Below are 26,778 nucleotides of genomic sequence, written 5' to 3'. Positions count from 1 at the left end.
TAATTATATTTATAACTCGATACATCAAATTATATAATACATAGGATGGGAAAAAGTAACAGAATCAATGGAACGTCCCTCTCGTCGGACTCGGGAATCGGGAATAAAACAGAAGAAACTGACGCGCAATCTGGCGGCGCGCGCGAGTCGAGGCTTAGGTTGGATTATGTCAGGTTAGATGAGAAAATTCCACGAGCGAAGCGGAATCGGACCGGCAGAGTCTCCGCACCTGTTCCCTGTTTGGAGTTTGGAGCAGTCGCGAAGAAAACATCGACGAGACGTAGACGTAATTGTCGGTGAATACAAAGAGTGAACTCGAGCCAGTCGCGACTCGGAGGGTCGCGTTCCCGCGGCCGCTCCGATTTCATCGATTCGCACGCGATGATCGGGAAAGCGTGCAGCGTCGCGACACCGCGATAGCCTGATAGAGGGGCAATCGTCGCGAGCAACATTCGCGTCAACCGTAAAGGGGCACATGGATGCGACCAACGGGCAAAAGCCCCACGGTGAGGAAGATCTTTCGTTTTTTCTTATTTCCATCGAGAAAAATCAATCTCGAAAAATAATGTCGAAATAAGATGCTCGTAAAATTATCGAGCGATTGTAGATCAATTATTCGTCCTGCTAACGAGATATATCGCGAGATAAGTTTGCAACATAATACGGTATATTTATATTTGATGACTTTTCTTTCCATTCATCTTTAAATAATTTCTCGAATTATGTTCAGAATTATTATCAGAAGAGAATAAAATTCATCATCGTGATCATATATCTTTTACGCAAAGAAAATAAATATAGTTGTTCGATAAACTAAACTTGTTTTACTCAGTGGGGCAACCTTCCACTGGAGGAACACCCACCTCCTCCGACAAGGGTAAGGAATGGCAAATGGAGCTGCTGATGGAGAAACTACGTTCCAAGGCTTCCACATTTAAGCCTTTGGTAGAGACGGCCAAGAACATGCGTATGGCCATGGTAAGTGACTCGTTATTTCAAGATTTGTAAATGTAAATGTATGTAAAATTTTCTTTCATAAACAGGATAAGCGATTCGCGCTTGACAGTGTGGAGAGGAATCAGTTGCAGAAATGTTTGGACACTCTACAACATTCTATCAAAGTCACTTCCTTTCAATCCATGGTAGAGCGTCTAGAAAGCTTAGCGAGACAATTGGGGTGAATATTTATTTTTTTACATAACAATATACATTATTTGTTATTTATATTTTTTAATAGCAATATTGTGTAAATGAATAGAGCTCACATCATTTTCTTATTACACAGATTAAAGTTCATGATGTCTGGTCCTCCAGGCACAGAAATATTCATATCCTCCGACATGTTTTTCTTGGAGGTTCTGTTAGAGTCGTCAGGACTCGTTAGAGATGTCAAGATCCATCACGAGGGAAAGAGTGAACAACAGGTGAACACCATGGATGTTACTATTGTGATTCTTCTTTTTTTTAAACGTTTTTATTGATAATCTTGGAAATTAATTTTGCAGAGCTGCGAAGCGCTCGCGTCGGCTTTGTCGCGCGGCGACTTTGTTGATTTCACCACGCAACTGGAAGGATTGGCGTCGATATATCAGCTGAACGCCGACAAGAAAGTAAAGTGCAAGGCATTCAGCGCTTTGCAATCTCTCGAAGCTGATCTAGGTGTTTTAGCGCAGTTGCAAACGTTTATGAAGGAACCGTTCAACTTAGTTCACAAGAGCCCCGTTGGTTAGCGATTTAATATATATTGATTTTTGTATAGCTTATATTTCGCAGACAAAATCAAAAAAGCTATTATTTGTTTATTATTTAAGTGCAAGTCCATATATGCATATGTATCCGTTTCTGCGATGAGTTGACGTGACTGAATTATTGCCTAGGAATTCTGGAAAGAAGGAGAGGCGGCCATCCGATGAAATTGACGTATTTTGTCTCGCCATATAATTTGATCGATGAAGAGAATCGTACCTATGACGCTTTGAATCCCGATGTTATCGTTAAACGGAAAATTGGTCACTCGGTGACCGTTTGTATGGAAGGTTCGATGGGTCATAAGCTACCTACATCCAGTATCATAACTGTAAATAAAAGTCCCACGGGCAAGAGGTACGTTGGATGAAACCGCATTTCTATTATTTATTTATTTTTTTATATAATGATAGTAATTTGTAGTAATAGTTATATATTTTTATCATTTTTATTTCCTATATTTGTTTCCGTTTCTTTATATTATTTTTTCTTTTTATTTATTTACGATTATAAATTTATATCATTAATATTACTGCTATTTCTCACAGTACACCATCATACGCTTCATTGACCAGCACAAATTCCTCCATGCTGCCTGCTTGCTTCGTGCTGAAACTCGGTAAAAAAATGCCAATCTGCATGGAGCTGGTGAGGAGAATACAGAAAGTCACAGAGCTCGATTGCGGTGATATCTCCGCGCCACATCCGATGCTCAGTCTGATAATACAGCACGCAAGTGATGGTCAACTGGACTGTCGCAATAATAAGGGTCTGTACGTGGTAAGTGGCAAGTTTGATAAAAATATTGATTTCATAATATAAAATAGATACAATAGATGAAAATGATTGATTAAATTTGATGATTCCTAAAATCCCTAAAATTTCCTGAATTATTAAAGAGCGCATTTTCAAGTCATCTTAAATTCAGATTTTTAAGAAAATGAAATTATTTTTTTAAGACAGTTAGCAAATCTTTTTTATTCGTTATCATAAAATATAATAGAGAAAGCGAACGTTGTGTCAAATTTTTCTCAGAAACTGAGAAAGGGAGATACAAGTCTCCTACAAAAAATTTTATACATTTTTTATCTTTTTTATGAGAAATCTAATAATAAATTTTTATAATATAAAATATATATATATATAACTTTTTATATATAAAAAATAAACATTACATTTAATATAATTTATATCTTTAAAAATATATACATATTATACAATTCATTATTTTTTTATTTTCAGACCTTACCGGATCAGCAGCATTGCTACTTTATGACAGAGAACAAAAATATGGAAGGCGTGCTGGTGTGCAGCATTCCGTTCACGCATCCTGCGCACGTGCCGCAAATCCTGGTATATCTGCGACAGCAAGCGCTGTTCAATTGCCTGATTATGAGCTGCGTACGACCTATGGCACGCCAGGATCCCGAACATACAACTATACTCGAAATAAGCGCTCTTTCGTGGCAGCACATCAGCGTGAGCGTGGAGCACCCGTATGAGGAAACGATGGCTACCGCGGAGCTGGATTTGACAGATATATCGGCGCTCAAGTGTCGGCTATATGGTGTGAGCATGACAACGAACGCGGAACAAACGTCGGATCTCAGCGGCAGGGTGCTACAACGCTGTCTCAGCATACCGTTAACTATGCGAACGTTGCTGAAGATCTGGGAGGGTCGTTCCTTGCCCGTGGTAATGAACAATCTGACCGGTGGCAGTAGTAGTGGCAACGGAAGTTATAATCTCAATCTGGGATCCGGTGGTAAGGACCAAACCGGGCAAAACGGCACCGCATCCGGCATGCCGGATTTTACGAATGGCGAGACGAAGGTGAAGCAAGAGCCTGGCTTGAACAATGGCAGCAATGGGTGTATGGGTAGCAGACAAACTCAACAGCAGCAGTCGTCGTCGCATCAATTACAGCAACAGCCTTTTTTAGATGCCGGAACGGAAAATAGTATCGGTTTTCCGTCGTATTCCGGCCAATCCGATACGACGACGATGACGCTAGGCGCCACTGGAACGAACAATGCCACCGCTTCCATGTTAAATCCGTTGCAGTTGGGAGCGCTACTAGGACAAGCGAAGAACTCCCCGACGGGTAATTCGAACTCGAACGAACGCGGTAAGAAGACGCGAAAAAGGAAGACCGGTACGGACGGTCTCTGGCGTAGTCCGAAGCGAAAGGGCGACGGAGGAAGCGGAGATAGTGGCGTCGGCGCAGAAATTTTACTGGAGAGCTCGAGTTCGGAGAACTCGACGCCGCTGGGAACCCCCACAGGCGGCAGGGAGAATCTCACGTCGGAGACCAGAACGTCCACGCCGACTTCAGCTACTAGTTTGGCAAGCGGCATGGATTTCTCGAATCTGGATACTACCGATATACTTGGTACCGATAAAAGCACCTCAGATTATGATCTCGATAACTCGGAAAGAGACAGCGAGATCGTGGAGGTGCAGCACAATAGCGTAGAACAGCAGCAGCAAGAAATGGAAGAGTTAACAAAGATACGTGAGTCCTCGTCGACGCGCAAGTCGAAGAAGAGCCGAAGCAGTGGCGGCGGTGAGGAGAAGAAATCGAGTCCGACGAGCATATTCGTTGACGAGACATCAGCGAATACGAATAATAGCAACAAGGGTCTCCCGGTACCACCATCAGTAAGTATCACCCCTATCTCATGCGGTAACCTGGATCAAGTGAGCACTACCAACTATAACTCCGTATTGACGGGCATGGGTTTGGAAAGGAGGCCCGGCATTGAAATCATACCCATCACCTCTTCGCCATCGCAGACCAGTCTACCAAGTTCGATCACCATCACACCGATTGCCGGGCCGGCGCCCTCGCCGAAGAACGCGACGGAAGAACGTCAGCGAAGCGAACGGAAAAGCGGCGGAAAGAGCAGCGGTAGCGGTGGCAGCGGCAAGAGCAGCTCCGAAGATAATAACAAGAGCAGCGGAAACAAGTTGGAGAAGCGGCGGAAACGCAAACGGGAGGACAGCCCGATGGGTCCGCCGGACAAAGTGCCATCGGGTGGCAAGCAGCAGCAGGATCCGCTTTCGAAACCGGTATCAGTGACCATCAAACCAAGCACGGAGCAATCACCGCCTAGCAGTACTGGTCTGAGCTGCCCGTCATCGCGACCCACCTCACCCGCGGCGGTGAGAAAGTTTAGCCCGTCGCCGACACATACGAGCTCGCTAGCCACGCTCGTAGGTAAATCCAGTCCTACCTTGAAGACAGGTCAATCGGCGGCAACTGTGGCGGCCTGCGGCAAATCGGTGCAGAGCCCGAAACATTCACCCATCTACAGCAGCAGTCCGAAGCACAATACATCGAACGTGATACCTATGTCGGTTCCAATGTCATTGTCCGTGTCCACGATACCCAACACAGTGCCGTCTGTCGCGGTGTCTGTGCCGGTACCGGCAAATGCCAGCCCGAAACACGGCAGCATCTCGTCTCCGAAACATGGAAGTTCAGCCGCTAGCAGTGGCAAACCCAGTATGTCCGCCCTAAAGTCGGCGGCAAATTCGCCGTCCGGTAAAAGCGGCGGATCCTCCGACGCGACGGCGACTCCGTCCAAGATCAAGTCCTCTTCCTCCTCTTCTTCGTCTTCCGGCAAGGATTCCTCCAGTCGTGGAGACAAGGAAAGACGAGCGTCGTCCGTCGGCTCGTCTAGTAGCTCGGCTAGTGGCCATCAGAGTCCCAAGACCAAATCGTCATCATCCAGCGCGAAGCTAAAGCAACTGGAGATGATTCCACCGAGCGAAGCCGCCCAGGTTTCTTCTCTGCCGTCCGCTGGCAATAGCGGTGGCAATACCCCGCCTTCCGGGCAGGTCGATGCGGCGAGTAAGTCCGCGATCGCGGCCCAGCAGGCGCGGAATCGCAAAAGCTCTCTCAATGCCGTGATAGATAAATTGAAAAACGCGCAGCACTGCACCGAGCCCGACGGCTGTGGTAACGGTGGCAGTAACGCAAAGAGCAGCGCATCCACCAATCTTGGCGGTAGCGGTAGTGGGGGAATGAGCGGACAGAAAGAGAAGAATATCAGCGGCGGCTGTTCATCGAGCGGCAACAAGACTGTCATTGAGGGAGGAAAGTCTTCTTGCGTCGCCAAAAATTCGTCCGCGGATACGAAGAATCCCGCGTCCGAATACATGGTGAAACACAGTTCGGACGGCATCAAGATCACTATTAACAAAACCCGCACCAAAGACTCCAAGCAGTCGGCCACTAATCAGAAGCTGTCATCGTCGTCATCATCCTCGTCGGGTATGATGACAGCTGCGACCTCATCTTCGGGCACTTCGTCGTCGTCCATGTCTTCCTCGTCATCGCTATCATCGTCCGGTAATGTCGTCGGTGGTAGCAACGGTTCGCCAAAGACGCACACGGGTCTCAAGCCCGGCGTAAATTCTGGACCGGCATCGAAAAAGCCGCAAACATTGCAGACTCCGCAGAAGTTGCTGTCCACGAAGATGATGTTGGCTACCGGCAGTTTGAAATCGACCACTTCGAGCGTGATGAACGCCAGCAGTGGCGCGAGTATGACGGGCGTAACCGCGTCCGGAGGAAACTCTCTGTCGAAAAGCAGTTCGTCCTCCAAGACTACCGGTTCGCCAAAGACGAGTAGCTCCGTGGCAACTGATCTGAGCCGCGGTCGCGACAAAGCCAGGATTCCTAAATCTGGCGATAAAGGAGTATTTACGTCAAAAAGCCTCGGCGACGCAAGGAAGTCGAGTCCGTCTGCTCTGCGCGAGGAGAGCGACAGCGAGCGCGCGTTTAAGTTGCTAGCCGCGCACGCGTCCAGCCTGCCGCCGAGTTTGCCACCCCAGCTAGTGATGGAGGGTCTGATGAAGCAGCTGGACACTAAGTTTCAGATACCGAAGCTGTCGGCTCGCGCAAATATCGCGGACGCCGCCGACAAGAGCAAAACGTCGGATAAACTGCCGATGCTGCCCGATTCCGCCAAGCAGACCCTCGACGGTCTGAAACAGGAATCGGGCAAGTTAACCGGTCTGTCCAACGTTCCCACGTCGAAATCGTCGCTACCGGACGACCAATCGAGACGAGATCATCCGCAGACAAAGCCGGACAATCTGTCGATCGGCACCACCGCCTCCGGTGCAATATCCCTAAATCTTATCGGAGAAAACGCCGGCGGTCTCATGTTACCCCCGCAAACAGCCGTCGATTCGGACATACCTACGAATCTGTGCATTCAACCAATGCTGGACAACGAGTCGTCCCGCAATGACTCCTGCAAGGAACTCGGAATGAGGCAGACATCGACCGGCCAGCAGTACCTTCTCGGCAAGATCGACGACACGAGCGGCAGCGGGGTTGGAATTCTATCCAAGAGTAACATCCCCGATCAATTGGCGTCGTCCACGAAGTCTTACACGCCGAGTTCCAGCGTCTCGACGGTTACGTCGAGCGGCAGTTCCATCATCGCCGAGAGTTTGAATCTAAGTACCAAGTCGTTCGAGCAGACGACTCTTCAAGTTAAATACAACAAGATTTCAGCCGAAGAAAAGAAACCCCAGCAGACGGTGTGCGGCGCGTCGTCCTCGTCCGTCTCGACATCATCGATCTTTTCGTCGTTAACCGGCGTCGCGACCACCTCCGACGATAATTCCAGCGTCGTCACGACGTCATCCGACGGCAGCGTCGAACAAGAGGCCACGGCGGCAGCCGCGGAGATGCTGCTGGACTTTTCCGCGGCGAGCAAGGACCCGATGACCAAGAGCGGCCACGGCATCCCGTCGAGCCTGGCTCATCTGACGACGATACCGGAGCGGGCGATGTCACAGGCGACGCCGGTGGTGCGCCGTAACACGCCTCCACCACCGCCGCCCCCACCCCCGCCGCCGCCGTTGCCGTTACCGTTACCGGCTCCATTTCCGCCCGCTGCCAGTCCATCCGTCAGTCTACACATCGTCAAGAGCCCGGCTCCGAGTCCCCGCGTCATTCCACCTTCTCCTCATTCCTCCGCATCACCCTGTATCACCGACGACGAGCTCATGGACGAGGCGCTGGTCGGTATGGGCAAATGAAGATTACTTAAATTGTAACAATGAGAATGTGAGTAAACGCTCTCTCTTTCTCTCTCTCTTTCTCCCAAGATCTCTTGAGACGATGTACAGTTCATGTCAAAATTCCAGACAGAATTCTGTTTGTATAATTCTGTTTATAATTCTATTTTTGTCATGTAATATAGAAAACTATTGCACGCGTAAAATATACACATACAAATCAAAGTATATATCAAAATACATACATGTTTACATTAAAATATGTAAATTAAATTATAAATACAACCCCGTCTTCAATTTTGTCGTGAATTATAGATTACCTAGAGAGAGGCCTTTATTCCTCGCCTGAATGATAAATAATTACATTATATTATATCATTATCATGTATATGTATATATACATATATTTAATTATAAATAATTATATTTAATTATAAATAGAAAAAGTAAGAGGGGGGAAACAAATATATAGGTATATATAATTAAATATATAGTTAAATATATCTTTTTAAATTGAATTAAAAAAAAACAAATTTTTTTTTTAATTCTTTTTTCGATCCCCCCCCCCCCCCTCCCCCTCCCCACCCAAGGATTAGGAAGTTAATAGCATATAATTTACCTATTCTAACTTTTTCCCAAATTTGCACGATATTCTCAAATTAAATATCTTCGATCATCAAATGATATGAAAATTTTGTTGATCTGCACGATTATATTATTTCACGGATTATATTTTCCATGATTTCTCACTTAAAATTGTATAACTTATATATGAATCATATATATGTAAATCTATTATTTCGTATCTTTTAATTTAGAGGTGTTATTCTCAGGTTTTCTGTTGCCGATAAGCGTAAATCCGATTTGTTGATGTCCCCCACGAAAATAATAGTTTTCCGCTGACGCAACCGGATTGTTTCGCGATGCATGCCAATCCGGGATCCCTTTTTTCTTCCGATCCCGCGACGGTATTCGTCCATCTTCCATTGTCTTTCATCGTACTCTATTTCGGGAAGAAATTACGCTTTCGGGATACTCGAGCGCGTTGTCGAAAAAACGTTAACTTTTCAGTTGTTTTCTTTCCTCCTCTCAATTCTCGACAGATCTTCCGACACTGCCAGATCTGGTAGATCCGCCTTCGATTCTCCCCGAAAGAAACCAAGAGATTCCAAGTTGATCTTCCCTTCCCTTTCTAATCTTTACCCGAGATCTTTAATCTTGCTCGTAGACACGTGAAATTTATAGTGAACAAGTATGTTTTGTGAGAGGAAGCTGATTATAATTGTTAATAGCTATACATGTTGAGATAGAATGTTGTAGAGTTTAATTGAAATGAATCTTAAAGCAGTGACTTGCCAACTCATTCCTCTTACGTCAGAAATCAAGACCCCTCCCCCTTTCCCCTCCCCCTCATTATCCATATCGATAATGCTAAGTTTAGATATTTTTAAATCGATGATTTCGCTTTACGAAATTCTCCGAAGTATGTCAGGATGTCAGGATATCAGAGATATCCTGTTTACGATTGATACGAATTTTGTTTTATAAAGGTTTCTACAAACTTATCGTTGCGTATCTTCGTATCATCATTGTGTAAAATATTAATATTAATTTAAAAAAATATTAAATATAATATTATATTTTACAAAATAAATATATATACATACATACAAGATGTCCCATTTTAAAGGACCTACTCAAATATCTCAGAAACACTGCGTTAAATCGAAAAATGTTTCAAGCAAAAGTTGTGTGGCTTCAAGGGGGCCATAAGATGGTGGGTCTTTAAAGTGGGTCCTTTAAAATGGGACACCCTGTATATTATTTTTTTTTAAATATAATATCATACAATATTAATATTAATTTACACGATTTACAGATACGATACGAGGATATGCAACAAGTCTGTAGCCGTCTTAATGCGAACAAAAAATGCCAGCAATATGCACTTTTAATATTAATACGAGAGAGAGAAAGAGTGTGTGTGTGCTAAAATGTTTAAAAAGGCTGTGTATAAAGATGGAGAGAAGAAGAGTATATCGTGACACATTCCTCTCTTTCTCTCTCTCTCTCTCTCCTCACATACCCTTCTATAGTAATTTTAAGAATACTTTTTCCAAAACTCTATTCTACGTCGAATCAATAAAATACGAATGATGGAAAATAGAATAAATTGTCAGAAAATTAGAACAGGATTTTCGACAAAATTAGGGCTCAAAAGAATATCCATCTATTTTATTTGAAAAGAAATTGCAAGAGAAATTTCATGAAATTTTTCTCCTTTTGTGTATATTCTAAAATGGATATCCTTATTCTGCCTCGTCCTGATTTTGTGAAGTCACATATATATATAGATATACGTGGTTTATATACATATATGAAATATGTAAATATTGTATGTATATATACATATATATAATACGTGAAAAAGAAAAAAATTATAAAAATCACGAATAAAATTCTACATGTATTATATATATATATATATATATCGACTATGACATAAATTAATTTGTATAAAACGGACGACACATACATATGTCTTCTTTATCGTCATGCATACAGTTAGGAGGGGTATGTAGAGCTTCGATAATAAAGATTATCCCTTTTTATACTCGTGTGTTACACTTTTAATGGTTACAACTTGGGCATTATCGTTTAATATAAAATTCGAGATCGAACGTAATCGTAAGAGAACTTTCAATTATATATTCTTTTCCATATTATATTCTGCTTTCTTCTTTAATTATATTAGCTATTTTTTTTTATCTTGCATTAAAAATGAAAACATAAATGTGTAAGTGTAAATTCTTTAGCATAATACATTCTTTAGTACATTTCGATGTGATAGATTTTTTGAAATGCTATCAATGTTATGATAAATCATTGTCTTCGTATTTTATAATTATATTTATACCATAGGATTTTTTTATGTATGTATATAAAATTACAATTGTCCTTGATGCACCGGAAGACATTACCTTACAAAATTCTATAAGTTTTAAGAAATTACAATTTATAAAATTTAAACAAATTTTAATCATTATTTTATATTAATAACTCGAACGAGTCAATTGCCTATTGATCCTTTGTCATTACTGCGATTTTATTTACTGTAAATTTGATCAATTTAGCAATTTTTGTATAATTATATATAATTACCGGCAATCATATATATATAAATAAATAATAAATTCAATTTTAATTAAACTTTATAAATATTATTGTATATTATATTATATTGATACATATGAAATTTATTAAATTTACCAAAATCGCTAATTATATATATTTGCCGATAATTATGCATAATAATCAATTAATCATATTAATATATCGTATACAATAATAACGGAGAGTTTTTACGTCACTTTACACTTGGAGACTAATTCCCCGCTAATAGTTTCTCTGAAACAGTAAATAATATTCCGCGAAAAGAATTCATCGTGAACACCCTACACGACAAGTTGCCTTTGACAGTTCCAGCTTCGCGGTAGAAGCAAGTCCGCATAATAATCGGAATATGGCGAACAGTTGTAACGGGCATAATATTCTGTCGCATACAGGCTGACCAGAATGCCGTTGCCGATGCAGAAGCTCACCCATATGCTGATGTTGCTGACGAGGACGTTGCACAAGACTAGAATAGAGCCCACGCCGCCGAACTCAGCCAATAACACCGGGTAGAAGAAATGCAACGCGAACGCAAAGATATATTCGTGCCAGATGGCGGATATGAGAAACACGGCGAAGGTCGCCAGCGACTTGTTGCGCGGCACCACGATCTCGTACATATCCTTGTAGATGTACGCGTAGAGCCAGTCTTGGACCACCACGTTCCACGTGCGATGATACATGCGGTAGGACGTGGAGTTCCACCAATCCTGCAACCGACGAATAGTATAATTTATGAACCGATTATTTTGACAACAATCTGAAGAAGTTGCCGAAATTTTTGGCCATGGGGCATCCTCATTGAATGACAATCTAGGGAACACGTATATAAGCGAGACTCGCCTTATAAAACAAACGATCAGCGAATCGCAGCATCTCCGCCCAAGCATTCATCCACGCGTGCAGCAGAAGATAGTTCATGGAGATGAAAAAGAGGATCCCGGGAATGCTCGCGTCAATAATATTCTTGACGAACCGCATCGGTTCCAAAGGCTGTGCACCAGAGCTATAAAAGACCGGCGCCACAAAGTGCTCTAGGATAAAGGCGAAATAGAAGATCACCAGGCCGACTTGGGCGAAATTTTGAATTACGAACTTCCATCTGATCTTTTTTGTTCTGAAAAATGAATCGCGCGAATCTTTCTTGAGTTTTTCAATTATACGATATTATGGCGAAATGGCAACGCATGAAATTAAGATATCGTTTGTTCTAATTGATTTAAAAATTTGGATTATTAGAAAAAATTAAGAATTCTTTATACATCTCAAAATACTTTAAAACTTTTTCGTTTTAATCTAGTATTAATCTAGTGCAACTCCATCAAAACCAACATTATGGAGTGTGTAAATCTAATAGCGGAGTTAAATATTTAGATTATTGAAGAGAGAGAGAGAGAGAGAGATTGAGGATTCTTAAAGATTAAGTTTCAAAGACTGTCCCTTATTTACGGAGAAATTTATCGAGAGATTTTTTTTTTTACCTTGGATATTCATCGCGATATAGCAAAGTCGGCGCGAACAGGAAGTACAAGTATTGCGAAAATCGAGGCCCACTCGGCGGTGAAATATCGCTGTGGGGTTTGTATGACAAAAATCTTGGTGCCACGCTCCTAACGAAAGCATGATTTTTCATAATCAGACGTAACTGAAAAAGCAAACGTTCGTTTAAATGAAGAAAGTTTAAATCATCGTTATTATATTTATAAATTTTAATATGATGTATCGAGCGTAAGATATATATTCAACTTTTCTAATATTATTATTCTAATATATCTTCAGTAAAATTAAAGAATCATTCTTATTGTCAAAGATATTTTATGTGGGACGAGAGAGAGAACTTTGAAAAAAAAAACTAAAATTTTTATTACTTGTTCCATAAGTATGATTAAATTGCAAGCTATGCCTAGATTCTCTCTGTTTATTGTTCTATTGGGAAAAATTATAAACAGAACTTGATACATTATGTAGATTGTCAGCCAACCGTAATCCCATAGTTTTCGGGCAGTAAGATCTGTAAAAATTGAAAATATTACTATTGTAGTTAAATTATAAAGATAATTTTAATTGGAATTGTTTGATAATTGTATTAGTCATTATACTTTTATTTACATTGTACTATTATTAATATTATTATATGGTTAAAAAACTGATCAATTATCTTAGATTATATTTTATAATCTTATTCTTCTCTCCTCTCAATCAAATAATTATTATTTATAATTATTTGAATTTTGGTTGACAATTACATAAAGCAATTTGTGTATCTAATTTTTTTCTTTCTCGATTAATGCTTACGAAATTAATTAGTAATGTTTGTTTCTTGATCTGAATTGATTTAAGTAAGTTTTTCTAATTTCTTATACAACACACACACACACAGAATTAAAGAAATAATTACATTTTGGCAAGCGTTGTAGTCGTGAATAAGACCAGAAATTGAAAGCAACATAGACACCGAGCGTCGAGATTTGCATGAGCGACCAAATGTAGAGACAAGTTGGTAAATTTGCGAAACCTTTCCGTATCGTAACAGTGCCGAGGAGCAGCCTTGAATAAATATAAATAAGAAATTTGGTATAATTTTGTAAACAAACGAAAAGTTTCTTAATTATCGTCTTAGCTCGCGAATAGCTCTTTAGATGCAATTATGAGACGACGATTGTTCATCTTGCGTACTATTTATTTTAATCGCGATAATTCGTTGCTCTTCAATACTTAACTTAATACATAGAGCTTGTCATAAATTGTGATTTAAATTTTTACATTTTTTAGATAAATTTGGAATCGATACAGCTTGGCGTATTTAATAAAATTATACGCCATTGAAAAGTATATTCAATTTTATAATGAAATGTAAAGGATAAAATTATCTCTTTTAATAAAAATAATTTTTCGTAACATATTTTCATATTTTCATTTTTTTTTTTTTTTTTTTTTTTTTTTAATTAAATGAAAATAATATTATTTCGATAAGATTTTCAATTTTCACTTTGATTAAAAGATATACACTGATGAGAATGAAAATTTTCGATAAACAGTTTTTTTCTTGGAAATTTTTAAGTTTTTGCTAAAAATAAGAAATGTTTCTCTCGTTTAATCGAAAAATCTGCCATTAAAAATGAAACTCGTGCCAAGCTTATGAAGCATCTATAATAATATGCGTATAAAAAATTTAATATTAAGAATATGAAAAAATTTAAAATATAAAACAAAATTTATTATATTTAGAATCATATTTAATATGGATTTTTCGTTTCGTTAGATATCGAACTTAATGATTTTACTTACGTTCCAGACTCTATGATGTCATTTACGGCAGTGTGGAGGAAAAACAATATAAAAGTCACCATGAATAGATTATAAACCGTACGAATATGCGTGATCTCAAAAAGATCGGTAAGCAGCGAGTTCCTCTCTAGAAATTTCTTCTCCGGCAACGTATTTTTCATATTGATCTGTCTGATGTTTGAATGCATATGTAATATATAATTATTTATAAGTTTTTCAAATTTATGCATTTATTCTTCGTAACGTATATAATTATAACATAATTACATATGGAAATGATGTATTTAAAAAAATTTTAATATTCTTATTTTCAATTGATACATTTCTTATTAGTTTTTTTTTATATATGTATTCTCAACACGTGAATTATATAAATGTGACTCCATTTTATATGAAAATAATATATTTTTAAAAACGTTTTAATATTTTCTTTTCAGATTTGAGAAACTCAACTGATTTCACATTGATTTACAAATGAGGGATATATATTAAGGTAGGATATCGTTTTTTAAATAAGACAAGTATTATACGAAAAATTTATATATATATTGTATATCTCTCTCGTATCTTACATTTTGGGAAAAGTGTAAGATATGATTTTAATTGTACCTTGCATTTTGTATAGGAAGCTTCCTTTCTTTAATTTTAATCTGAATGTGCTATTAATTATTTTTTAAATACTTATCAATTACTTACCAATAATTTTATCTTAATTTGAATGTGCAAGTTCTCACCTTTTCTCGCAATATTTATTTGTATTATTAGACGAGAAATATACTCTTTCTTGACCGGATAGAATGTTAATATAATATCTATATATAATATGATATCGGACACGATATACAGGAATACTGACACTGATTTAAATCAAATGGAATTCCGGAGCGATCTCCCAATTGTTGCCACACTCGAATTTCGAAACGAGCTCAATCAACGATTTAAAATCTCGAAATTTTAAAGGCACGAATCTCCGAACAGTAGACGGTAAAATATGAACTGTATTCGTTCGAATCACTTTGCTTTCTATCTGGACTTGATCTCTTTTCTTATACCTTGTTCTGAGCGTAGCGACGCAAACACTATGTATACTTTGTTTTTGAACTGCATTATAACGTTTTTGCCCCGCCAATATGACTAAGATCCTATTTATATTAAGTAGCTCTCAATAAGAAATCAGTGATAGCAACGTGGTACGGCAACTATTTTAAATATTTCTTAATCGTCGAGGCGACCAATTTCTTCAATTTGACAGTGTCATCGCGACAACATTTTTCGAATCTAAAAGATTACGATCTATCGTAAAGTATAAAGGTAGTATACTGAAAATGTAAGATGGAAAAAAAACGAAAAAAAGAGTATAAACATATAAACATTATGCGCGCGAAAGAAAAATTGGGTATGTAAATTATAAAAAAGATTGACACGTATATCGACTGTACGACTGTATTATAATAAATTTGTGGAGGATATTAGTATCTCTTCGAGTCATTTATGAATCTCTTACATATACAATATAAATATCATAAGTCGCGTCATAGGTATTATTTTTTTTCCTCTAAGCTATCGATAGAAATCCATTTATTAATAACAGCTAACATAGGATACAAACAATTAAACTGGGAATACTGGCAGGTGGATAAATCCATTTATTTTCCCAAGGGACTTCTCTCGTTTCCAATAAATAAATAAATAAACTCGAATCGTAAATCGAAATATTCGCGGCTTTCTATATTTATCGTATGATTTTTAAATTGTTTCGTATTAATGATTAATGAAAAAAAAATATATATATATATTTTTCTTCTCTCACGTTTTTCAATAATAATCATTAACTCTATTATCGAATAAAAAATCGATTAATAATTTATAAAATTGGGTGACTATTATCAATTGATTTGTTTACTCTTATTAATAAAGTTCTTTTGTATCTCTTTGGCCAAGCTTATCATAGATTTTCATTGAGATTGATGGGTGTTAAAAATTTAGATTTTATAATAATCGTATTAAATATAAATTTGCGATATACATATTTTGTTTTTATACATATTGTATATACATATATTTGTTTTTATACGTATATTTTATATATTTTATATATTTTATATATATGCAAAGAAAAATATAATTGTGTTTAGAGAAAAAAATATTAATGTTTTTGATTTATAATCATAGAGAGAAATCAAACATTGGCATATATATCGACTATATGGGTACGACTTTATTATAATAAATTTGTGGAGGATATTAGTGTACAAAAAAGATTGAATTTTATATGAAGGAATTTTAAATTTCAATATTGTCTGACCACTAATAGTCTCTTTAATAGTGGAGCACAGAAGAGAAATCACCGTTAAAAGGCGAAACGAGACGCTCTACGCGAGAAATTACGTCTGACAGTTGAAGCTTCGCGGTATGAGCAGATCCAGATAGTAATTGGCATGAGATGAACAGTTGCGCCGGGCGTAGTATTCCATTGTGTATGAGCTGAATATGATACCGTTGCCCAAGCAGAAGGAAAACCACATAAAGATGTTGCTGGTGACGATTCTGCCAAGAAAGTACAGAGAGAAGCCCAAGCCGATAAACAGGACGAACATCACCGGGTAGAAGAAGCGGAACGCGAACGCGAGGACGTACTCGTGAAAGACGGCGGATATGAAGAACACGCTGATTGTCGCCAACGGCTTGTTGCCCGGCACCACAATCTCGTACATGTCCTTGTAGATGTACGTGTGGAGCCAATCGTGCACCACGACGTTCCACGTGCGATAATATGTGCGGTAGCACGTGGAATTCCACCAATCCTGCAAATGACGAATAGTTTGTATAATTTACAGCCTGATGTATAATCTTTTCAATAGCTTGGAAAAATTGTCGAGAATCGGTCTTTGGTGCGAGTTAATTGAAATTTTTGCTCGCAGGACATTTCCGTTGAAGGACTAATCTAGCGAACGTATGAGCGAGACTCGCCTCATAGAACAATCGGTCGGCGAATCGCAGCATCTCTGCCCAGGCGTTCAACCACGCGTGCAGCAGAAGATAATTTCCAGAGATGAAGAAGAGGATCCCGGGTATGCTCCCGTCGATGATACTCTTGACGATCCACTTTCGGTCTACATATCGCCCACCGAAAATGTTAAACTTCGGCGCCACCAAGCGCTCCATGATGAGGGCGAGAAAAAAGATCACCAGGACGACCTCCATGAGATTTTTAATCACCATCATCCATCTGATCTTGTCCGTTCTGGCAAATTGATTAGCAGATATTTTAATTCAATGGTACGACAAATATTATAATATTATTGAAAACTGTAGAAAATTTCCTATTTTAATTTATTCAAGAATTTGAGATGATTAAGAATTGACTCTCGGATAACGCGGATCACATAACTGCGGACGCTGGGTCAATTTTAATTTGTACTGGAATTTCTTTTCTCTGTATATAAAGATTAAAGATGAAAGATTTTTGAACATTGGATCATCACAGATTCCAAGGAAATTTTTTACAGTTATAGAATGCCAAGGTCTTTATACCTTGGGTACTTATCGCGATATACGAGAGTTGGCGCGAACAGGAAGTATAAGTATTGCGAGAATCCGGGGCCGCTCGGTTGCGAAACATCGCTGTGAGGTTTGTACGATATGAACCTGGGCGCCACACTCCTAACGAAAGCATAAGTCTTCATCGTTAGGCGCATCTAAAAAATGCAAACACTGATTTTTACGTTGGTCAAAGCTAAATTATTATTTCTACACATTGAATGCTTTAATTTATAAAAATTTTTAGAATTGTTATATCTTTTATTATGATCGAGAGTTATCATGTTAAACTTTAAAACATATACCTGTTCCAAAAGTATAATTAAGCTGCTAGCTATGCCTAGATCCTCGCTAAGTATCGCCCTGATGGGAAAAATTAGGAAGAGAACTTGATATAGTATAAAGGTTGTCAGCCAGCCATAATCCCACAATTTCCGGACGAGCGCTGCAAAGAAAGGAATACATTTTAATAATAATTGAATAATATTAATTAATTGAAATAATTTGTACGATTTAATTATATATATATATATATATATATATATATATATGTATATAAAATTAAATTGCACAAATTATTTTAATTAATTAATATTATCCAAGTATTTTTTTTAATGTTAATTTTTTTAAATTATTATTAATTGTTTTAATTTTGATTAACTAATTTGTGTAATTTAGTTATATTTTTTTATTTAATTTTTTAATTCATCTTATCCTGAATAAATTATATATATACATATGTGCACATAAAATCTCTTTTTAAGGAGAACTCTAAAACATTTCTCCAATTTCTGTTAATGTCCAAAAAATCTAGAATGAAAAAATTATTACATTTTGGTGAAAACTGGAGTCGTTGATTGGACCAGAGATTGAAAGGCACGTAGACACCGAGCGTTGAGATTTGCATGATCGACCAAATGTAAAGACAGGCTGGAAATTTTGCGAAAGCTTTCCGTATCGTTTCGGTACCGAGCACCAGCCTTTAACGAAATTATTCAATGTTTTGATTATTCGAGGGGTCCAGTGAACTTTTGACAAACGAGAGATATCTATAACGTGATTATGCATCTTCTATTATATATAACATCTACTTCGATCCCGATAACTTATCAAATTTTAGATAAACCGCAGTTTTGATTATTAAAATAGTATAAAGTGTTAAAATTCTAATGCGTCTCATAATTCTCGACTCTGATCTTAAAATTTTCTGGATAAATCTGAATCTCTACCTTTTTCCCGCGAATAATGATGGAAAAGGTATCTTTCGCAAATTAACAGAATCATCTGTCTCGATATATTTGGGTATCTAAAAATTTTTTAATTTTTTACTTAAATCAATATTATTTGAATAATCTTACTGTGTACATGAAAAATTATATATAAATAATTATATACGAAGTATTTTTCTATGATTTTATATAATTTGAGAGCTTTATAAAAATACGCAATATTGAAAATAAAAAAATTTTTTCTTCAATCCGCTGAAGGGAAAACAATTCTAAATTGATCCAAGAATCGATCGCTCAAATTAATATCGCTCAAATTGCTATAAACATCATTATATTAAAAAAAAATATTTAAAAATTTTTGCGCAACATTTTAATTTCTCGTTTCTTCAAACGTCGAAGTTGTACAATTTTACTTACGTTCCCGATTCCATGATATCATACCAGATAGTGTTGAGGCAGAGCAGTATGAGAGTTACCATGAATAAATTATAAACCGTGCGAATATGCGCGATCTTGAAGAGATTGGTGAACAGCGAGTTCCTCGGGAGAAACTCCTTGTCCGGGAGTGTTCCTTTATTATCGGATTGTCTGTGCAAGACAATCAAAGATGCAAACGCATAAGCGATTTATTATAAATAATATTGCCATAAATTTTTTTACATCGATAGATGATTTTTGCAAGAAACACATTTATCACGCGTGAATTACAAAATATGAAGAGGGCGCATTTAAAAATCTTTCAATCAATTTCACTTGCCTTTATCCAACTATTGATTACCTAGCTTTGATCGAGCCATGCTGAATTACTAGATAAAGAGTTGGGTAGCTTCTTCATTATAGACAATCTTATAAAACTTATATGCTTTTTGGAAAAACCTCCAATCGGAATATAGTAAAATTATTATAGGCATAATGATAGGTGAGAATTTAAATTAATATCTATTGCATTATTTTTTTTTTATATTTATCTTACGCTTTTTTCCTTTAATATTATAGACATGTAATTTTTCACCTTTTGTCGCGATATTTGTCCGTGTTAGACAATAGCTCTCTCTTCGATAGAGATGTCTCTAATCCTCGCAGAACCTCGGCTATCATGTCGTTAATGCGATCGTTAACTTGTCCCAAAACGTTCTCCTTCATTTCCTGCGGAAATATGTTATATCTTAGAGAGATAAAAAGGAAATATATGCCTTAGAAAAATAATGGAACGTCGGAAAGGGCTTGACGTTAACGATGATATTTGATGTCAGCGCAATAATTCACAGGCACCATTTTGCTTCTGATCAAAACAATTTTCGATCGAAATAACTTTGTGACTTTAATTCGCGCATTCCATTAAATCCAATCGCGATTGAGCCGACGTCATCAATTCGCACCTGCATACTGTTTCGCAATTCATCGGCGATAGTCTCCAGTAAATTGTCCGCGGACGTATTTTCGTTAGCGACTGGAACAAGAAAAAAAAAAAGAAAAAAAATATATATATAAATTAATACATAAAAAAAAAATTTCTCTCTTTTTCTACGAAATTAAATCATATAAAAGCGACATACATATATTTGTATTTATACATGAGATTATCAGTGAAATGTTATCGCGATTATAGAAAACCGATAGGTCAAAGCAGGAGAGAGTAAACAAAACAAAGCTCGTCGAATAATACGCTTGTGTTTAATATAATAAGACCTCCGTGAAAATATAACAACATAGTTGGTAGAAATTCAATAAACGTCATTATACGAGAAATTAATTTCGAATATTTAAGTTTTCTGATAAACGTTATAACGAGCGCTAGATTTGATTGAAATTAATTGGAACAGAAGATGAAATACTTCGAAAGATTAAGAGAGACTAAAAGAAAAGAGATAAATATATTATATACCGCAAGATTTTCAAAAGATTTTGTCAAATTTAAATTTCTGTCAAATTTAAATTTTAAGGATTGAATTGACTTGGTCTAGAAATCGGGGATGCCCCGCACACGCGCATCTCAAAATTAATCCATTCGATCTTTACCTTTTTCGTGAAAAATGTTCGCGATGCCGGTATCAATTTCCTCGGGGATCCTAACGTCGTTAACGGTTTCCGGTTTAGCGGACTCCATGATGAAAGAGGGAATATTCACGGATCTCTTCTTTCGAAAATATTAAGACACGAATATACACGGCGGTCTTTCCTTTGACGATTTATGATTCCTAGAAAATTAGCAACCTCATGTTCGATTAAAAGAAAAAAAAAAGCAAGCGAATTATTCGGAGAAATTTTATTATCACGACGAAGTCACGCGCGTCGCGCAATTTTTCATTAATTTAAAATTTTTAAGATATAAATCCGAGAATTCGCGATCAAGCTGCGAGCACCTTGGCGTACTCTTGGATCACTTTTAATCTCGTCTCTTCGTCGACTTGCGTTTCACTGGGCACGCTTTGCTCCGTACTCGAGGACTATCCGAACGGCTCCATGGCGCTTATCATTCCGCCAGTACAGTGCGTACCGACCTGTGTAAGGTCATGCGTACTTAGATTGATAGTTCTCGTGCTTAATCCGTGACACCATGATATGAGTATATGTATGTATTTCAATCGCTTTCTACGCGTTGCATCGATTGGTTCCTTCGATCGTCAACTATCATTTGAGCCTGGAAAAAAATAACATAAATGAATTCTCAAGTATAGAAAATAAAAATAATTATTTTTCGATATAAAACAGATAAAAAATTATAATAAAAAATATAAAAATAAAAGAGAGAGAGAGAGAGAGAAATTAGAAAAATAAAATTTTATTAACAAGCTAAATTTCGATAGACAAATAATGTTGCAAAGTTATATTTTTTCAGTTAATTTTAAGCAAATTTTATTACAATAGAGTTACTTTGTGATTTAGATACGATGATAAATAGTAATAAAAGAGTGTGAGAGTTTTGATAAATACTGGTTGTCTCTAATATTTGATAAGGAAAATTTCAACAAACATTAAAGAATCTTTTTATTACAAACTTATGACTGATAAAAAGCGAAACATTCTTCGAGACAATATTTTATAGAGAAACATTATTATATAAATATAATAAATAACTACAATATATTTATTATATATATATATATATATATATATTTATAATAATATATATTGTGTATATATATATATATAATATAAATTATTCTAATGTATGTGTATATGGTAAATATGTGTGTGTGCATTTCATATATTTAAATTAATATTTTTTATATACTTGTTACAAAATTCTTCTTAAAAAATTTTTATATATTTATTTTGTATCTTTCTCTCTTTTTTTCTTTCGATTAAATCTAATCGTAAGCAATCTCGAATTAGCTGCTAATCCTTATGATTTTCCTGACCTCTATCTCTTCTCGTCGAGATGCGACGTGATACGAACAAACGAGGCATATTGCATGCTTGTCAAAAACGATAAACAACAGCTTACACAAATGCTATCGTCTATCTCGGTTTAATATCCGCCATTAATCAAAAATTAAGAAAATAACAATACGTTACATTTTAAGATATTTATTTTTCATACATATTCATCTTTTCTATATAAATATGTATGTATAATACAATATATATATTTCTCTCTTCCCTTCTCACTCTTTCCTACACTCTAATTATCTTGTTTTATCATTGAATGAACGTTGAACTCTTACAATGTTTTACAGATCAAAAGCCTCAAGAGTTTTATCTATGAATGCAGAAGATACTATTATCATATCGTCGGTTTGTTACGATATATGGAATCGGCGTGTCAACATCGGTTTAAAAATATTTACTCGAGACTTCAGGATTTCCTTTTCGTCAGGAAACATTATACTGTGATGTAATACTGTCCCATACAGCACTAAAGCTTGCAACAACATTGCTGCAATATTGCAATATTGCATATTGTAGTTTAATGTTGCAGAAATATTACAAAGACATTATTTTACAATATAATTTTAGTAATGTTACAGCAACATTCCAAAAATATTCCAAAGAAAGTATTCAATAATCGCTAGTTCATTTGTTTATCGCTATGCGGCGCATATTGCGCTATTTATTCCGCATTTAATTTTTAGTCATGATGATTATATAAAATTTACAAAGAGAGCCTAGTAAGATTAAAAAGATATAATAACTATTTTTGTTAATTTAAGTCGTATGATATGACCCCAATACAAGGGCTCAGACATTGGATTAAGAATTCTTTTAATAGTTTCCTTTCTTATATAAAATCAAAAATTTGATAATAATTTTCTAATATGCAAGATACTTCAGATTTTAATAAATAAATTTTGAGATTATATGAAGACAAAAGAGATGTGAAAAAACTTGTATGCGTAAATCCACCACAATCTTTTTGCATGTCTGAATATTTCGGATACAAAGAGATTGTGAATTTACAAAATTGCAAATTGAGTTTTTTCTTATTTCTCTTATGTTAGATATTCTTTATCACTGAAGAAAATCGAATGTGTACCGAAAAATTTGCAATTTATAATTTCGTTATTATAATACAGAAAACCTATATACATACTAAATCCTGATTCTTATATGCCTAATTTTTTATTATTTTTTTCATATGTTAAAGATATTATGTCGATAAATATACATAAAGCATTCTTGCATATATATTATATTGCTATGTTGCTGCAATATTATATTGCAATATTTCTATAGGCGGACATTTTATTGTTGCTGCAATATCATAACAACGTTGCAGCAACATTTCGTAATGTTTCTGCAATGTTGCAATCTTGCAGAAAAATGTTGCTGCAATGTTGTTGCAATCTTGCGGTGCTGTATGGGTAACGTTAAATCACAAATGCATTCAAATTGTTAAATAACATCGACATTATTGAATTATAATCTTTATATATATATATATATACATACTGTATATATACTGTACTACTATATTTTTATATATACTACTGTATTACTTCAAAATAATTTAAATAGTACAAAGTACGTTTCGTCGTATCGCATGCGTCCCGCGGTCGCTTTCGCACCTAACGATACGTATTATTTGACCGATATTATCAATTGATCATTTGTCATTCTATGTTGTAATATCTTAACAACACAAAGATAGAGAGAGAGATGATTCCGTTGGTATAAAGATATTAAGCATATTGCAGTAAGCACAACAAGCGTAGCAAATGATAAGACGATGAGAAGCTATCAGATTTTTAATTGATCGAGTTCAGTATAAAATGTTTGATAACATATTTTTATATGTAAAAGATTTCGACGTTTTTATAATTTTATGCAATATTACGAGGGGTAAGATTTTAAAAACGATGATAAGCAGCGGGCATTTATAGTAAGATGATGTACGAAGGGTAAAATTGCAATGTTGCGTGCGAAAAATATCGATGAAATGGTTCTACGAAAATTATATGATAATTTTCGTATTTATTTATTTATTTATTTATTTCCATACTAATATTTTTATTTTGTTTCAAAATTTCTATTTTCAAAAAAAAAAATTGTATTATTAAATATCGTGTAACGATCACAAAAAGAAGTCTTGATAAAGATAATTCGATGGTTCACGATATCTCGTGTTTCCTATTAGAAATAATTTCGGAAATTTTTTGAAGCTGCATTTCATCACTCGCCTTTATGACAAGCAAACCGTTTGGCGCGATAGCAAGACGGATTGCCTATTCGCGGGCAACATTCCGCTGGACGGTTCGAGAATTCGCGCAAGATACTCTGACATTTAATCTCACCACGACCTGTCCCGAGAAGTGAACGATCCGATTAAACGAGAAGGAGAAATCTGACAAAAATATCAAAATCGGCGAATCCTAAGAACATCGATGATTACGATTAATGAAAATGGCGGGAAACGCAAGGATAATCCAATATCGCTTGCATCTCTCGCGTTAAAGTCTCTCGCTTTTGCTTCGACTCACTTTCTGTCTATCTACTCTCTCGTGAAAGTACACGGCCGATCGAGAGGGCAGGCGGGGAGAGGAGGCCCTCCTCGGAGAACTACCTACCTTGGTAGACGATGCCACGGCAGTCGTCGTTCGGCTTACGTTCACCTCGACTCCGCTTTCACCCAACCGATCCCGGTGATCTCGCGCGATCTCGTCGTCGTCCGCGACAGTTTCCTCGCCGTTAACGGTATCCTAGATTTCGCGTTCCTTTTTTCGCGCGACCGAAATAAACGGATATACATGCACACACGCGTATGCGAGAGAAGAAGGAGCGTGCGAAAATAGGAAACAGCTTCCTTCCGAACATCCGAAGAAGCGGGTCCGGGTAGCGATCCCTCGACATCTCCGTCGCGCGTCATCCGTCATCGACTATGATCGTCTTCGTCGCGAGGATATCGAGGATAAGGATCTAGCAGAGACCGAATCGTCCGCAAGTGAGCGAATGTGAAATCATGGAAATTGTTTATTAACTTTCCTCTGTCTCTTCTTAATGCAATTAATGCGATTAACGGGCGCTAATGTATCGATACGAGACTTTTCCATTATTAAGCATTCCGTTACCTAAGTATCTTTGATGTTTAACAAACTCGTTAATACAATCGAGTCAAAAAATCCATTTCATTTTTTTAGACACAAATATTATTATTATATTGATATATTTTAATATATTTTAATAGATTATTTCATTAAGATTTTGATAACATTTTGATAATAAAAATGATCTTTAAACTTTTCAGTATCTAAAATTCGCAGAGTAATTATATGAAACATTCGAAAAACAATTCTAGGCTCATTCTCTTTAAAAGCAGTTGGTAAAAATATATTGGCTTAACTTTAAATTCTTTAGCATATGGCTATTTTTAATGGCTATAAAAGTTTTCCCAAAGATTCCTTACACCGTCAAATTTCCAAATGTGAGCTATCAATTATTTAATAATTGATATTAATCCGAGAGAATTCTAGAAAATAAAAACAATCGTCTTAATTTTCCCCATCAAATAAAATCCACTTATATTATAATTATGACTTTTAATGGACACGTTAAAAATCTTTGAGTCTGTTAAATTATATAGTATATATATATATATATATATATATATATATATATATATATATATATATATATATATATATATTAATTATTCGATATTAATTCGAAAGCTTGAAAGAATAAAAAAGAGATGGCGATTTAACTTAAAACGCGCTTCACGCTACGATTACAGTTTTACTGGCTTAACTTCCTACTTATTAATCGCCGCGAGCAGAAATGAAAGTAGTTTTGTTGCGTGCCCCATTTGTGCTGTTACGCGAAAACTATGCACAAGTTTCCGCGCGAGAGCTAGAATTTATTATTATGATTATTAACTATTATCGTATCATTTAAAAAAAATATACAGAATATGTTTTTTTTTTAATAGCAGATTTCCTGGCTAATTCCAAAGTCGATGCTTCCCTCGACAAAAATGTCAAGATACTAATAGTAGCGATAAAAAAAGAAAAGCTTTTCGCATACTATAATATTGAATGGAGTTTACTCGAATGGGATTTTACTTCGATACCTACCCATACAACACAGAACATTGCAGCAATATTGCAGCAACATTGCAACATTGCTGCAATGTTGCAACATTGCTACAATGTGGCAATGTTGCTGCAATGTTCTGTGCTGTATGGGTAGTTACATAATGGAAACGAACTGGAGAATTGCAAAAGATAACGATTCTCCCTCGACATCTTCGCTAAGGATAGAATTAGCCAGATAATTTGCTATTGAAAGGATATCCAGTTTCGAAACACCCTACCAAACGTAT

General features: G+C 36.5%; 4 protein-coding genes across 9 annotated transcripts in view; 2 read left to right on the top strand and 2 right to left on the bottom strand.

The window, feature by feature from the left end:
* The first annotated feature begins 197 nt into the window (after positions 1 to 197).
* Positions 198 to 14,340, top strand: Med1 (Mediator complex subunit 1). 4 transcript variants are annotated; one of them, XM_070316542.1, is made up of 9 exons: positions 198 to 506; positions 833 to 978; positions 1,044 to 1,177; positions 1,286 to 1,424; positions 1,506 to 1,725; positions 1,878 to 2,103; positions 2,295 to 2,526; positions 2,989 to 7,837; positions 14,258 to 14,340. In XM_070316542.1, the coding sequence occupies exons 1-8, from the start codon at positions 476 to 478 to the stop codon at positions 7,807 to 7,809; spliced, it is 5,949 nt and encodes a 1,982-aa protein (XP_070172643.1). In that variant the 5' UTR covers positions 198 to 475; the 3' UTR covers positions 7,810 to 7,837; positions 14,258 to 14,340. The 4 variants fall into 4 exon arrangements, with proteins under 4 accessions (XP_070172643.1, XP_070172644.1, XP_070172646.1 ...); XM_070316543.1 differs by lacking the exon at positions 14,258 to 14,340 and adding an exon at positions 11,355 to 13,050; XM_070316545.1 differs by lacking the exon at positions 14,258 to 14,340 and adding an exon at positions 9,668 to 10,487.
* On the bottom strand, positions 10,399 to 15,339 carry LOC138945201 (sterol O-acyltransferase 1-like). Of its 2 annotated transcripts, none has more exons than XM_070316558.1 (7): positions 14,947 to 15,339; positions 14,251 to 14,421; positions 13,361 to 13,509; positions 12,831 to 12,973; positions 12,444 to 12,607; positions 11,806 to 12,079; positions 10,399 to 11,672 (listed from the first exon to the last, which is right to left on the bottom strand). In XM_070316558.1, the coding sequence occupies exons 2-7, from the start codon at positions 14,409 to 14,411 to the stop codon at positions 11,244 to 11,246; spliced, it is 1,320 nt and encodes a 439-aa protein (XP_070172659.1). In that variant the 5' UTR covers positions 14,412 to 14,421; positions 14,947 to 15,339; the 3' UTR covers positions 10,399 to 11,243. The 2 variants fall into 2 exon arrangements, with proteins under 2 accessions (XP_070172659.1, XP_070172658.1); XM_070316557.1 differs by having other exon boundaries at positions 14,985 to 15,339.
* Positions 15,340 to 16,355: 1,016 nt separating this feature from the next.
* On the bottom strand, positions 16,356 to 21,461 carry LOC138945200 (sterol O-acyltransferase 1). The gene is made up of 9 exons (XM_070316556.1): positions 21,039 to 21,461; positions 20,399 to 20,469; positions 20,032 to 20,165; positions 19,437 to 19,607; positions 18,622 to 18,770; positions 18,096 to 18,235; positions 17,785 to 17,948; positions 17,221 to 17,494; positions 16,356 to 17,054 (listed from the first exon to the last, which is right to left on the bottom strand). The coding sequence occupies exons 1-9, from the start codon at positions 21,124 to 21,126 to the stop codon at positions 16,635 to 16,637; spliced, it is 1,611 nt and encodes a 536-aa protein (XP_070172657.1). The 5' UTR covers positions 21,127 to 21,461; the 3' UTR covers positions 16,356 to 16,634.
* The window catches only part of Kkv (hyaluronan synthase-like protein kkv), a 29,045-nt gene continuing 18,782 nt past the window's right edge, over positions 16,516 to 26,778 (top strand). For both annotated transcript variants that reach the window (XM_070316547.1, XM_070316548.1), the window contains exons 1-2: positions 16,516 to 17,070; positions 17,172 to 17,529. The gene's annotated coding sequence lies outside the window, so the exon portion shown is untranslated. The remainder of the gene's footprint in view (positions 17,071 to 17,171; positions 17,530 to 26,778) is intronic.

This window comes from Polyergus mexicanus, unplaced genomic scaffold (genome assembly GCF_030449975.1).
Source record: "Polyergus mexicanus isolate NDT 795.1 unplaced genomic scaffold, iyPolMexi1.0 SCAF_3, whole genome shotgun sequence".
NCBI lineage: Eukaryota > Metazoa > Arthropoda > Insecta > Hymenoptera > Formicidae > Polyergus > Polyergus mexicanus.
The sequence above is the reverse complement of the archived record's forward strand: the minus strand, read 5'-3'. Positions and strand labels throughout refer to the sequence as shown.

Excerpts from the sequence above, each read along its gene's own strand:
- Med1 (XM_070316542.1), top strand. The coding sequence starts at position 476 with ATGGATGCGACCAACGGGCAAAAGCCCCACG. Across the intron at positions 979-1,043 it reads AGAACATGCGTATGGCCATG|GATAAGCGATTCGCGCTTGA; the intron begins GTAAGTGACTCG and ends TTTCATAAACAG. Across the intron at positions 2,104-2,294 it reads AAAAGTCCCACGGGCAAGAG|TACACCATCATACGCTTCAT; the intron begins GTACGTTGGATG and ends TATTTCTCACAG.
- LOC138945201 (XM_070316558.1), bottom strand. The coding sequence starts at position 14,411 with ATGAAAAATACGTTGCCGGAGAAGAAATTTCTAGAGAGGAACTCGCTG. Across the intron at positions 12,080-12,443 it reads TATCGCGATGAATATCCAAG|AACAAAAAAGATCAGATGGA; the intron begins GTAAAAAAAAAA and ends TTCATTTTTCAG. Across the intron at positions 11,673-11,805 it reads CTGATCGTTTGTTTTATAAG|GATTGGTGGAACTCCACGTC; the intron begins GCGAGTCTCGCT and ends CGTCGGTTGCAG.
- LOC138945200 (XM_070316556.1), bottom strand. The coding sequence starts at position 21,126 with ATGGAGTCCGCTAAACCGGAAACCGTTAACGACGTTAGGATCCCCGAG. Across the intron at positions 17,949-18,095 it reads TAATTATACTTTTGGAACAG|ATGCGCCTAACGATGAAGAC; the intron begins GTATATGTTTTA and ends TGCATTTTTTAG. Across the intron at positions 17,055-17,220 it reads CCGACCGATTGTTCTATGAG|GATTGGTGGAATTCCACGTG; the intron begins GCGAGTCTCGCT and ends CGTCATTTGCAG.